Below are 14,467 nucleotides of genomic sequence, written 5' to 3'. Positions count from 1 at the left end.
GGACAAATTAGACTTTTTAGTAGGCCAGGCATGGTTTTCTGAATTCTATCGCTAATGAAATTTAGAAAGTGTGGAGATCAGCTGACCCTCTGAAACACACAATGCTGATGAATCAGCAGTTACTGGTGACAGTACTTGGGCCAATATTTTCTCCACCTGACAAGGAAATTTAAAACACCTGTTTGGGGAGCTCTGGTGGTTTAGTGGGTAGGAAGTTCTATTGCTGATCCAAAGGCCATACCTCTCCTAGTTCATACCCACCAGCTGCTCTGCAGGACAAAGAATGGCAGTCTGCTCCCATGTGAAGTACAGCTCTGAACCCCCCTGGATGGCAATGAGAGTTAAGACTTTCAAACAAAGGTGAGTAATCGATTTTGTTTCCAAGCCTTCTCTGACTTGGTTGGCCAACGCCTGTAATTTGAATAATGAGAAAGGAAACCTTAACAAGCTTTCTTGTCCCTCCAGGTGCCGTTTCTTATACATAAAAATCTGAACGCAGCAAGTCGTCCCCAAGATGACATTTTAAAAACCAAATCAGTTTAGCTGACAATAATTTTTCTTTATATTTTTCAAGGCAGGAACAGCCCCACCCCCCACCCCCCAAATTGTCATTCATTATCAGCACCATAATTTCATAAAATGACATTTTTATGTGAGAAAGGAAAAGTTAAAGCTTTACAAACAATAGTCCTTATTTTCCATATTTTGATCCAAATAAACTAATAAAACTACTCTTGGTCCACATATATTCTGATCCAATCTGATTTTCCCCTCAGACACCTGTGAGCCCAGGTGGTCATCTGGCTGCGGCTACCCCTCTCAGTATAGAGTATCTGTAATACTTCAGCCTCCTTATACAGCAGAATGATACAGTGGGAAAAGTCTGACTTTGAGTCAGATTTGGGTTCAAAACCTATCCTTTGGTCTTAGGAAGCAATGATTTCATAAAATACTATTTACATGGGAGAGTTTAGAGGACATTGTGCTGATTGAACAAAATCTCGTAACACAAATACTGCATAAGACCATTGTTACAAAAATAGAATACTACTAATAAAAGGTGTATAAATGTCCCAAAGGGGAAGGGTGGAAATTACTAGGATAATAGAGTTTAGTGGGTGGACTGGCAGGATGGGAAAGAAATGGAAAAGATTCAATTAGGACTTGAAAAGATTGTGTAATAAGTAGGCATAGATTAATGATAATTAGATGGAATATAGTGTATATGAATGATTGTATGGCACACAATGTAAATAAATTAGTATATGAAAATCAATTAAAAGAAATCTTTTAAAACAACAACAACCCCTGCCCCCATCCCTAGTTCTCATAAGCTACTGATTGCTACAAATGTGGTTACAATTGTTTCTCAGCATTTTGGCTGAGATCAAGTACAAATATGGTTACTGTGTGACTGAAGTGACCTTTTGTTTTGTTAATTTCTGTACCGGATCACACAGCATTAGAGCCTACACTTTCGGTATTATAACTCCATTGGTATTTGGAGCAGCTATCTCACTCTCCACCTTGTGTTGTTCTCCAGGTCTCTCACTTTTTGCTAACCATGTCCTTCATTTGTGTGTATACAATTAGGTCCTTGTATCCAAATACTTTGTTGTTGTTGTTAGGTGCCACTGAGTCTGCTGTGACTCATAGTGACTCCGTGAACAATGGATCTGAACCTTGCCCTGTCCTGTGCCATCTTCCTGATCTCTGATCCCTTTCAGCCCATTGTTCTACTCACTGTGTCGGTCTGTCTAGAGGGTCTTCCTCTTTTTTGCTAATGTTCCATCTTCCCCAGCATGATTTCGTTTTCCAGGACTGGTTGTTTCTGAGATGAAGTTTCACCACCCTTGCTTCTATGTGGCACTCTGGTTGTATTTCCTTTAAGATAGACTTGTTTGTTCTTTTGGCAGTCCATGGGATATTCATTATTCCTCTCCAATACCACAATTTAAAGGCATTGATTCTTCTTCTGTTGTCCTTACTCATTGTCCAACTTTCAGATACATAGGAAGTAACCGAAAAGACCATGGCTTGAGTCAGGTCCACCTTGGTCTTTAAACTGACATCGTTGCTCTTTAGCACTTTGGAGAGTTCCTTGACAACAGATTTTCCCATCTTTTTATTTCTTGACTGCTGTTATCATGGACGTTGATTATGGTCTAAATAGGGTTAATCAAATTTATCCTTAAGTTTCATCTTAAAATTAGCTTGTTGCTCTACTCTGTAATTTAAATTTTTTAATTTTTAAAATTTTTTTATTGGTTTGCTTACAAAGTTCATATACATTGTGTTTCACAGTATTCCTCCGTCATACTATGTTTCATACAATTGTTCTCATGCATTATGTTTTATAATTCACTTATACATTAATCAACATTGAGCCTTGCCTATCATTACCCTGTCTTTTCACCCAAAAAGCAACATAACCCTTTACTCTTGTCCTAAGTACTTGTAACAAATGATGAGGTAATCTTATATCCTAGCTATGTATGATTCTCACCACTAGGTCGATTGGCAGCATCATGATAGACAGTGAAGAGATTGATATTGTTAACTGCTTTAGTTTGCTTGGCTCCACAATCAGTCTTGGCAACAGCAGCCAGGTAATTAAAAGACCAATTACATGGGGGAAAGCATGCTGTCAGAGACCTTTCCAAAGTACTGAAGAGCAATAATGTCAGTCTGGAGACTAAGGTGCACATGATTCCGTCCATAGTCTTTGCAATTATGGGTTGATAGGAGAATTGATACTTTGGAGCTGTGGTGTTGGAGGAAAGTACTGAATATTACAATAGACTGCTAAGAGAACAAACATACTAGAGAGGGTGAAACAAGCCTGCTCCTTGGAGGCAAGGATTCTGAAGCTTTGTCTGACATGTTTTGGACATGTTGTAAGGAGGGACAGGTCCTCGGAGAGGGACATCATGCTTGGAGGGTGGAGGGACAGCACAGGAGAGCAAGACCCTTGATGAGATGGATTGATTCAGTGACTGGGGTACTGGGGGCAGGTGTGTCAGAGACAATATTGGTACAGGATAGAGCAGGATTTAGGGTCGCTATGAGCCACAAGTGAGCCATCGACACATAACAACAACAATAACAACTAAAAGACTTAATTTGAACTCCAATTTCTTACTACTGTGGCATAATTTTGAACCTCTCATCATAAAGGCTTTTTCTCAACTTCACGTGTTAAGCATCCAGCAACAGCGTGAGGAGGGGTAGTCCTTCTTACCTAGTGCAGAAAGGACATTTATTTTAGAGACTTAAAATATATATAGATATATCTCAAAATGAAAAGTGATATAGTCAGGAAGTTTCAGTATGAGGCTGACGCCAGACAGGTTTTATTATATTTAGAAAAAAAAAATTATGTAACTGAAAATTAAGGTAAGACATTCAAGATGAATGAGAAGCTTTAAACCTCTAACTCTTCAATGGCATTTGGACCCACCACCCAAACCAGTTTTAACCCAGCCGAGATGCTGGAAAGCTGAGCACACGGTTGTGCCCATCAAGCCAAGGAGGGCGATGGACCCCAGGGCTCCTCGACTCCGCTTGCTGGGTTCTGTAGAAGAGAGAGCACATGTTATCTGGAATTGCGATGCATTCCACACCCACAAGTCATTCTACCACGGCACCGTAGGGATGTCCACTGGCTAGCTAGCTGCATGAGGTTAACCAATTGTAACCTAAAGGAGTCTAAATTTGTCACAATAATATTGCTGGATTTTAGAAAATTAGGAGGTGGTAACTTGCAATTACATGCTAAGCATCAGAGAGCTGGACAATGAATGACTAGGGAAGACAGAAGAAGAATTGATCCCTTTGAGCTGTGGTGCTAGAGGAGAGTACTGAATATACCATGGGCTGCTAGGAAAACAAGTTCACCCTAGAGAGGGTGAGAACAGGCTGCTCCTTGGAGGCAAGGATTCTGAAGCTCTGTCTAATATTCTTTGGACATGTTACAAGGAGGGACATCCTTAGAGAGGGACATCATGCTTGGCAGGGTGGAGGGATCAGTGCAGGAGAGGAAGACCCTTGATGAGATGGATTGACTCAGTGACTGGAGTTATGGGGTGGGTGTGTCAGAGACGATATGGTTAGCTCAGGATAGAGCAGGGTTCAGGGCTGTTTTACATGGGGTCGCTATGTGTCACAAGCAACTTGACAGCACATAACAATAACAACAACAACAACAAAATTAAAGTAACTTTGTTATAGGACCCTTCAAGGAAGGAGTGTTTCCTCCTTCAATGAAGATTTTATGTTGTTGTTGCTATGTGCTGGCAAGTCAGCATCAACTCAAAGTTAACCTTCCAGTGGATTTTCAGAGCCAGTAAATTGCTGGAGAGGAGACTGTCCATCTTTTTCCCAAGGGGCAGATGAAGGATTCAAATCACCTGTCATTAGGTTGGTAGTGCAACTTGTAATCACTAGGCCTCTGAAGCTTAAACAACGTAGAGCCAAGAAAACTTTGTCCTCTTCTCTCTGATGCACATACAACTTACTAGTAGTTAAGTTAGTCTCTGGGAGAAGCAAAGATTTAAATTTTTTGGCTCAACTACTGGCCAAAAGGCTGGCCATTCTAAAGTCATCCTGAAGCTTCTCTGGAGACTTCACCCAGCCGTGAAAACCCTATGGAGCAGTTCTGTTCTGCACACACGGATCGCTGCAAGTCAGAACTGACTGAGGACAGTCAGTAACAACACCACAGGAGTGGAGAGGAACAATGATGGCTGGAGGTTTGAATCTTGGCTTCCTAGTTTATACTTAGTGAGCTCTGGTGGCCTAGTGGTAAAGGAGCTGCAATGCTATACCAAAGGCACGCAGTTCGAATCCACCAGCTCTTCCATGGGAGAAAGATGAGCAATCTCCTCCTAGGCCATGTAAGCCTCTGAAAACCCATTGGAGGGTCAGCTGTGTGTTGGTTCCCAGACAACATACAACAAGAAGAAGTTTATATTTAGTAGCTCTGTAACCTTGCATTTTAATCTTTCTAAGCTTCAGTTTCCTTATCTATAAAAAGGCCTAATAATATCTATCATAGACTAATAAACTTATGCTTATTAGCATACAAACAAATTTTTAGAGTATCAGTTGTCACCTAGAACTACTCTATCACAGGTCAAAACAACAAAGAATAGGATAGTTTTTTTTCACCTACGTATCAACCTATTTTATTCCTTCCTTCCTTAGAGCCCTGCTAAAAAGAAAAGTATAGTAGCATAAGATTTTAAATGTGTTTCCTTGGCAAACGCCAATATGTACTTACCTCCTGTGTAATAGCCATAAGCATAAAGAACTCGTCCAATAATCCAGGCCATGCCCAAGCCAGACACTATTCGCTAAAATAAAAGTATTAAGTTAGTGTCTGTGTAAGAGAAGCAGAACCTTTACTAACACCAAAGGATAATTAAGGAGTGGGTTAAAGCTGCCAACCAAAAAGGTCAGCAATTCAAACCCACCAACTTCTCTGTGGGAGACAGATGAGGCTGTCTGCCTTTTGTTCGGATTTATAGCCTGAGAAACTCTGTGGAGATGTTCTGCTTGCTCCTCCGGGGTCACTAAGAGTCAGAATCAACTCGATGGCAGTGGCTGGGGAGTTGCTTTAAGGCTGATCACACAGTGTTTCAGCAAAAATAAAGTCATTTTCCGGAAATGGAAAAAAAATTTCCCCTCAAAGTGAAGGCAGAATTATTTGTAGCAGTCAGGAAAATCAAAGCTCTGTAATGTTTCTATGCTTGTGGGCCCGAAGCTGGAGACTGGCAAGATCGAGAGGGTGGAGAAAGCACTCTAGAACAGGAGGAAAGGCCAGCCTGTGGTCTACAGGGACAGCTAAGGACACTAACCAAGAGACAGGACCCAGGGCAAGCCCTGCTGCATCTAAAGGGGCCGCAGATGTGAGACGTGCTGTCACTACAGCTGCTGCTGTTGTATTATCGCTAGCCAAGCCATGCTGGGTGGGATCTGAGTAGCTGTGCTGTAGGCTACACACAGGTGTGGCTTCCTCAAAACGGCCGGGAGACTGCATCATACTGTGAACCTGGAAATGTGTGGACTCAGCGGGAGAAAGTGCCATGTTCCCCACTCCCACTCTTGAGAAGAGGGAACAGAACGTTGTGTATGGTGAAGACATTTCCAATGTGGGCACTATCCTAGTTATCTCTTGTTGAAGGGAGTAAGGAAGAGGTTGTGTGAGGATATGGAACATTGCACGTCACCATCCATCCCCAGGTACCTTTCTAATTTAACAGTGCTATCAGAGGTGGCAAAGCTAATGCTTAATGATCTTTGTTTATTTAACCTAGGGTAATGTTAACTATCAGTAGGAGTATGAAATAACTAAAATTAAAAACCCAGTCTCTACGTCATTATTTACAAAAGCTGTAGGCTCTGCCAGGCTGCTTCCTATTATAATGTTGATAATTCCATCACCCTGGGCACTTGGTTTCGGAGTAGTTTTAAGAACTAAGAATGAGTAAAGTGACCTCGGGAAGGGGGATAGGAGTCTGGGTGAGGTGGGCATTGAGTGATGCTGAATTTAGAGAGCTCCAGGCTACTGGATTAAACAAGCCAATTAAAACTACCCAATTAAACTACCTGATTAAAACAAGCTTGGAAACCCTATCAACCCGGAGAAAGGACGAAAGTTATACAAGTGTCCAGGTCTTTCGTTCATAGGGTCACTATGAGTCGTCTACAACTCAACAGCACTTAACAACAACAACAACCAGGCTACTGGGACCAAGTTGGAATTAACCATTTGCCATGAGGCACCAGAAAAAAGCACCTTCTATCCAAGATACAGGAGCAACTGATGCTCCTTGAAAAGACACGGGACTTCAGGGTCATGAACTACTGACGTATTGGTCTTTCAATAAATAACAAAACCAAGCTGTTCAGGTGCAGACCAGAGGGAAGAGGAAGGCTTGGAATCACTGTGTGAAGGGCCAGTGCTCTGACTACAACCTGGATTAGGGGGATAACATGGTTCCTGAAAAGGAAACACTTTCTGTCCAAGGTAAGACCCCAATGGCAACCAACCCAGATAGACAACCTTGTTCTATTTCAATACATTTAAACGCAGACCAGATCTATGGTCAACGTGGGCTCTTGTGGCCCACGAGGCCCCGTGATGAGTCCCATGCTACTCTGCCCTCATCTTTTGCTTTTTGTCCCCTGTCTCCCGTAAGGCCAGCCTGGTCTCTCCACTGCTTGTTAAACAGGCCAGGCCAGTTGCTGCCTCAGTGCCTTTGTTCTTACTGTTCTCCTGCCTGGAAAACATCTTCAGAAATCTGCAGCACCGGCTTCCTTACTTGAAGTTTTGCTTAATTGCCTCAACAAAGCCTTCCCTTCCTGATCACCCTATTCAAAATTGTCCCCTCGCCGCCCCCTCACCAGGCCAGGGTCCTCTTTTCTGCTGTTTTCCTCAGTGGTACTTACACCTTCTACCACTCTCCCTACCCTCTAACTAAAAGGCATAAAATGCAGATTCTAAAAAAGCAGGTGTCTTTGTTATGTCCACTGCTGAGAACACAGGGGATCAGTGAACACAGGTTGCATGAAAGAACAAATAAAGTAAAAATCTCACAAACATGAACTTTCTGGGATGGGACAGACCTGGGTTCAAATTCAGATTCTTCAACTCTAAAGCGATCTAACCCTGTGAAAGTCACAGGATATCCAAGAGGCTTTGTACTTGAAGAAACGGGGAACTACTATCTACCTTAGGGAACACCCTAAGAAGTAACTGAATGAGATCCTGCTAAGCATGGTGCCGGGAAATTAAAGACATTCATTAAATGTTTATTTCCTTCCTTCTTCCCTGACCATAGCTCAATGAACTAATAATGTCAAATAGATGAAAAATGCAGTGGAAAAACTTACCGGGTGGTAAACACCTCCAACAGCGAGGAAAAATAAGAAGGGAGGATATACTTCCAACCTAAAAGAAAGAGACAGAAACTTTTAAAAGGTGCCCCACTTAAATGTATCCATGCAGAACTAAGAGAAGCCCTGGTAGCACAGTGTTTAATGCTCAGTTGCTGACTGAAAAGGTGGCAGTTCACACCCAACAGGTGCTCCAAGGGAGGAATACTTAGCAGTCCGCTTCCGTAAAATTTGTCTCAGAAACACTGCAGAGTAGCTCAGCTCTGCCCTATAGGGAGGGATGTTGTGAGTTAGGATCAACTTGATGGGAATATGTTTGGTTTTGAGATGCAGAACTGAGAACTAGAGACAGTCAAGACATTTGGCTGAAAGGCCATTCAAGTTTGCAAGTTCAAGTTTTGTCAGTGGCACCTAAGTTAAAAAAATTAACCATTGAAAACTCTACGGAACATGGTTCTGTTCTGACACACAGAGGGCACCATGAGTTGGAACTAGCATGAGGCTGGCTGGAAGGGGTGTTCCGGCCCCTTATGGTCTCACTTGACAAGTTAGAACTCTCGAGTAGAGTGCTGGCAGTGGTGAAGGCCAGACCACAGTGATACACTGAGTCCTGTTCTGTGGGGGATGAGGGGTAACTCAGAGGGCACTGAGTGAAAGGGCCTTGAATCTAGCAAGCCGATGAGGAAGGTGTCTTGACAAATTAGAGAAGTTTTCTTAAAAGCCTCAAAGTCTCTGCACTCCAGGGCTAAGAATTCCACATCTGAGGACATATTATAAGTATAAAAGGGTAATACCACATTAATTTTTCAAAAAGAATATCCTATTCTGACAACTAATTTTTCCTTAATAAAAATTTTAAGTTATTTTCACACTCATAATTTTTTTTAATTTTTTTAAATTTTATTTTATTATTTTTGCATGAGTGTACCGTCAAATCAGATCTGACTGGTACAGGATGAGATTGTCCCTCCTTCCCCGGCAGAGCATCTGGTGGATTCGAACCGTGTACCTCTGGGATTGTAGTTGCAGATCCTTGCCACTAGGCCACCAGAGCTCCCCAACACTCATAATTTTTTATTACACTTTTTACAAAGCATCCACGACTGTTATCACAGATCACAGTTATCACTCAGTGAACAGCACAAGTGCTGAGGTGTCGGGCAGGTGTCTCCGGTGGCCGGCAAGGCCAACACTCACGTGTTCTGGTGGGCTCGCTGAATGCAGTTGAAGAGGTGCCCGTTTTCTGGGTCCGTGCTGTACATGGTAGGATACTGTCAAAGCCAAGTGCATTATGGTTAGTCCAGATGGTCAAGAGGAACATTCAGTGTGGAATCAGACTTTACCTTAAAGATAATCTAGCCCCAAACCATCTTCTAGCGTACTACTGCTGGAGGAGCATTCAAATTCTTCTTAAACATTTATAGTAACAAAGGGTCTCTACACATAGGAAGAACTGATCTGTCCTCCTCAAGTATCCGGTTATGAAAATATTGTGACCAAAAGGCTGGAGGTTAAGAGTACCAGAGGCAACATGGAAAAAGGGGCATGGGGTTCTCTTTCCTGGAGATCAGCCACTGAAAACTGCATGGAGTACAGTGTGCAAGCATGAGTCACTGTGGATGAGAGTGACCATGGAGGACGTGTGAATGTCTCTGGTGTTAGCTGTGCAGGAGACAGAGGCAGCTTGTGCCCCATGCAAGGCTGTTCATCGATGTTAAGCCATCAACGATGTATTTCAGATGCATATAAAGACCCCACAGGGACATATTCCCAAGAGTCATCAAATATATCCTAGTAAGATTTCCCTTAATGGGAAGAGAGAAACAGACTGTGAGAATGTCAGTCTAAGTATCCATTAAAAAGCAAATGGCATATGAAAACTTTAAAAGAGGTTTGAGTTAAGGAGTCTAATTATAAGTTGTTACACAGAAATAGACTTTTAAAATTGCTCACCAGGGACAGCCTCAGTAATTATCCTTTCTTGAGTAGCAAGAACTGAAGAAGTATTAATAGACCTCCTCCCTGTGTTTTATTTGTCCAAGCCCAGCTTAAACCTCAGCACCATGTATTTCTCCTCTACTTGGAAAACAGGAAAATCAACCTAAGAAATTCTATTTGAGTGGTATGCCAAGAGACAACTATTGCGTCTGAACTCTGCAGAAAATACCACTCATTTTAACAAACAGCTTTCAGCCCCAAAGCATTCTGCCAGAATCTCAGCATGACTTGCCTTTCAGGAGTGGTACAAATGGTTAAGTGTTCAATTACTAACCAAAAGGTTGGCAGTTAAAACCTACCCGGAGATACTTCAGAACTATCTTGACTCTTTACTACTGCAAAGGGGCAGAATTTCTAGCAGGTTCACTTTTGAACCTGCCACTGCTAGTAACCAGCTCTTCTGTTCTCCCTCCGCAAGTGAGAACGTGTTCTCAAGTAAGCCTATGGCCCCAGACAAGTCTACCAAAGCACCAGCATGTGCGCCCACTCACCTCCACCTTGTACTTCTTGCGGGCCTTGGCGACATTGATGGCTAGATGGCCCACCATCATGAAGCTGGCGACACCGGTTAAAACCACGAGACCATATTCCTTTGAGAGGACAGCCATCTTGGCTCTGAGGAAGAGAAAGACCACGTCAGGCCGCCATGCCCAGCGCTGTGAGCACAATACCACACAGGTGCACCTTGAGGAATGTACCGCTGTGGTACCAGCAAACGTTCATTGACAGACCAAAGGGGATGTGAAGAAACCTGATGACGCCCAGGACTAGTTAGAGGAATGAAGGGAGCTTTGGTGGCATGGCCTGTGATGAGGTGTGCTGCTGATCCAAAGCCCGTACCTCTCTGGCAGTTCGAATCTACCATGTGGCTCTGAGGGAAAAAGAGGGGCAACCTCCTCTCGTGCTATTTACAGCCTCAGACACACAATGGAGCACAGTTATGAGTTGCTTCCCAACTGAGGACAATGAAAGAGGTACAGATACGCCAGTATATCACAAGATAGGATTTTAAAATGGATTCACTTAGGATACACACAGAATACATATCATAGCATCTTTTGTGCCTAGGTTCTTTTGAGCAACATTATGAGATTTATCTATACCATTGCCATAGCTGATGTTGCCGAATGATATAGCCCCTATAACAGAATGAGAAAAAAACAACAAAAACACAAAAAACCATTTAGTGTACAGCCAACTGGATAAAGATAAACTCGGGAAAACTTGGGGAAGGGAAAGTAAAAAGAAAAGAAATAGAGTACATACAGAACGGGGTATACACAAGCATTTATAATTTTGTGTTTTTGTTTCTCTCATGCTGGACACTGTTAGGGTACGGCTCTATGGCCCCCTCCAGTCCTGGGGCACATGCTGGAGTAGCAGGAACACACAAGACAGTGAGGTCTGGGCTCCAGTGTTTTCTTTATTTCATTATTTTGTGTGTGTGTGTACCATCGAATCAGACCCAATGGGTACAGGAAGAGATTGCTCCTCCTTCTCCAGCAGAGCATCTGGTAGATTGGAATCGCATGCCTTCGGGATTGCAGCGCAGCTTTTTGCCACTAGGACACCAGAACTCTGGCTCCAGTGTTTTTAAAGTCCATCATGCTGCCAAGTTAAACAGCTTCAGGTAGCTGTGGGAACTCACTGTTGCCCATTCAATCCAATCTTCACTTCAAAACTGACCTCAGGAAGTACTGTGACGTCTGCAATTTACTCAGAAATACACCCATTGCTGAAGTTATAAGCCAAGATGGAAAAATGTAAATTCTTGCAACTTATGGGTATGCATGAAAATTTTCCAAATAAAGCTTTTTGAGATAAAGCTAATTCCAGCTTTTCTATTCATGCTCGAGATGTCAGTTACTATCCTGCCCCAGGAATAAAATAGAAGGAAAGAAAGAGAATGGGCACCAGGTGATAAAACCTGGCTGCTGAGAGGAGGTCCTAGTCAGCACAAGATAAATTAGTGCTGCCCTGCCAAGCACATTAAGTGCTGATAGCCAGACGGAGGCTGGACCAGTGTGGGGCAGGACATAAGGAAACAGCTACAAAGGCTCCCTGGATCTCTGACTGGCTGCACTTCGTGCTCAACGTGGTGCCAGGGGTTCTGCTCCTGCGGCTGTTCTGCCTTTTTATTTCCATCCCTGAAACTTTCTACCTGGCTTTCTCTCTCCTGTTAGGTTCGAGTCATGGCGGGTTAGTCAGTGGGTTGCTGATAGAAAGGTCAGTGGTTTGGATCCCCCAGCTGCTCCATGGGAGAGCTGTAACGCTGTACAGCCTAGGACACCAGTGGGGCAGTTCTACACCATCCACTGGGTGGCAGTGGGAGGTTTTTTGTCTCCTGTAAGTCTAGAAGGACCTCCCTACTGTAAAATCCTTACTGAACAACAACATTAACAATCCTTAGACTCTTTAGCCCTATTTTCCATAAAAGAGATGCCCTGGGGTGAAGTAATGCTCCCAGAGTCTTAGACTGAAAGCACCAGAGTCAAAATTTAGATTCAAATTCAGATCCATTTGCTTTCAAAGTCTCTTTTTAGTCCCATTTGAAAATTTAGAGCCTAACAAGACACTGAGGTAGTTCTACCATTCTCAAGATAGAATTTGGAGCTAGAAAGTATGTCAAATCTTTCAAAGTAAGTCTCTCTTAGGCCTGGGAAATAACATTTGAGGCTGAAGTCATAAAAATGCATTCACTCCTCTGCCCGCCTGCCCCGGCTCGCAGTAGTGCTTGTCTGTCTCCTTTCCGTAGTCTTCTCCACGAGCGCTTTGCCAAAGCATGAGTCGTCCTGCTGCTCCTCTGAGGATGGGGCGGCCAGCAGCGTGGGCCACACAGGGAAGGGCTGTCCCATGACTCAGCACAGGAATGGCCACCACGTCCACCCACCCGGGTGGAGCTGCCTGGCCAGGGAGCACGGCGCCTTCCCCTGCCCTCCAAGGGCCTCTGCTGGCATTCACTTTTAGTACTATAAGTTTTCAAAGCTTGGAAAATTCAACTACAGGAGGATGCTGCAGCAGTAGTTAGTATACCCTGTGGTTTCTGAACACTTTTTCAAACATAAGTAGAAGGGCCTGTGCCTTTCTGCCCACCTGACACCCTAGGAGTTCTGCACAGTTGAGCCAAACAAGCCATTTAGAATGAAATGACCTCTAAGCATCTGAAGGTACCTGCTTAAGGATAATACAGTAAAGCATATATGGTTTAGGTCTAAGTTTGCCTTCTAAGGTTTAGGTCAAGGAGAGTCTACCTCCAGATCCTGTCCTGAGGACAGCATACTGGGGTACAGCATTTCTCATTCCATGATAATCTTCATAAAATTCCCATGAGCTCCATTTATACAGAAAGGACATTGACACTCAACCCGGTCAATTACTAACTCTAGGACCAGTCCAGGTTCTCAAATTCCATCCCCCTCAAAACACTACAGCTGCCCCAAAGACAAGATTAATGTGGCTTAGTCAGTGACCTCTGTTGTTCGGCTTTGTAATGGTTTGATGTACAGAAGCTAGATGGGAAGACAGAAAATTTGCTACTCAAATTTTTCCACAATTAGAAATGAATACTTATCTCTGAGCTCTTATCTAAAGTAGATAGGCAGCGTGGAAGGGGACACCTGTTAGACATTCACACCCTAGTGAAAGTGACTCTCCTCACACTGACATAATGTGACAGTAGAGTGAAGGAAAAGGGATTTAGATGGAGCAATAAGTAAATATGAAAGGGAATGTACAATATCTGGGACCCAGACTGGAGAAAGTGGTTTGCAAGGACCACATGATCAGTCATTGGGGCAGCAGGAGTCCCTGGGTGGCAGGAACATGCTTATCTTCTGAGTCTCTGCCTGCAAGAGAAACTGAATGGGTGAAGCGGTAACGCCCAGGAAGCTCTGTGGACACCCTTCTCAACACCACCTCCACTCCCACGAAGTGAGTAGTCCTGCTTCCTAAATTCTCAACAACCTGCCTTTTACCACCGATGGTGTTGGTGCTACAAGTAGAGAAAGAAGCCACTTACTGGGGCCTCAAAGCTCCCATGGGGAGCAGCGCTGCTTGTCAAGCAGCCTCCCATCCATCCAAGCACAGAATGTGTGCTCAGTCGACATGTATGGATTAAATGAAGCAAGCTGCGATTTCAGGTGTTTCTGGGGAATGGCCACCAAGTGAGAAGTGTGTTGCCTGGCATCATGTCTAGCATAGTTCACTGTTATGTGTGTCGAGCTATAACTGACTTATAGCTGACTCCCCAGCAGGTTTTCTGAGGCAGGAAATCACTTGGAAGGGAATGACCCATCTTTCTCATGAGGAACAGCTGTTGCACTTGAACCACGGGCTGGCAGTACAACTCCTTGTCACTAGCCCACCAGAGTTCCCTCGCACAGAGTTTAATTTTGTTGTTGTTGTTATGTGCTGTTGAGTCTCTTGCGACTCATAGTGACCCTATGTACAACATCCCTAAACTTTGCTCTGACCTGTGCCAATCGCACCATCTCCGATACACCCATCCCGATTACCCATCACTGAATCAATCCACCTCAAAGGGGGCCTTCCCCTTCTGCGCTGTCCCTCC

At 43.6% G+C, this 14,467-nt stretch overlaps 1 protein-coding gene across 1 annotated transcript in view; it reads right to left on the bottom strand.

Annotated features, from left to right (window-relative positions):
• Positions 1-3,328: 3,328 nt before the first annotated feature.
• The window catches only part of MGST3 (microsomal glutathione S-transferase 3), a 33,367-nt gene continuing 22,228 nt past the window's right edge, over positions 3,329-14,467 (bottom strand). Inside the window, exons 2-6 of the mRNA XM_006887377.1 lie at positions 10,389-10,512; positions 9,097-9,170; positions 7,897-7,954; positions 5,282-5,354; positions 3,329-3,574 (exon numbers count right to left, since the gene is read on the bottom strand). Of these exons, the coding sequence (XP_006887439.1) occupies positions 3,441-3,574; positions 5,282-5,354; positions 7,897-7,954; positions 9,097-9,170; positions 10,389-10,505 (456 nt within the window). The 5' untranslated portion in view covers positions 10,506-10,512 and the 3' untranslated portion in view covers positions 3,329-3,440. The remainder of the gene's footprint in view (positions 3,575-5,281; positions 5,355-7,896; positions 7,955-9,096; positions 9,171-10,388; positions 10,513-14,467) is intronic.

Source organism: Elephantulus edwardii, unplaced genomic scaffold, assembly GCF_000299155.1.
Source record: "Elephantulus edwardii isolate Elephantulus edwardi_28Jun2011 unplaced genomic scaffold, EleEdw1.0 scaffold00057, whole genome shotgun sequence".
Taxonomy (NCBI): Eukaryota; Metazoa; Chordata; class Mammalia; order Macroscelidea; family Macroscelididae; genus Elephantulus; species Elephantulus edwardii.
The sequence above is the reverse complement of the archived record's forward strand: the minus strand, read 5'-3'. Positions and strand labels throughout refer to the sequence as shown.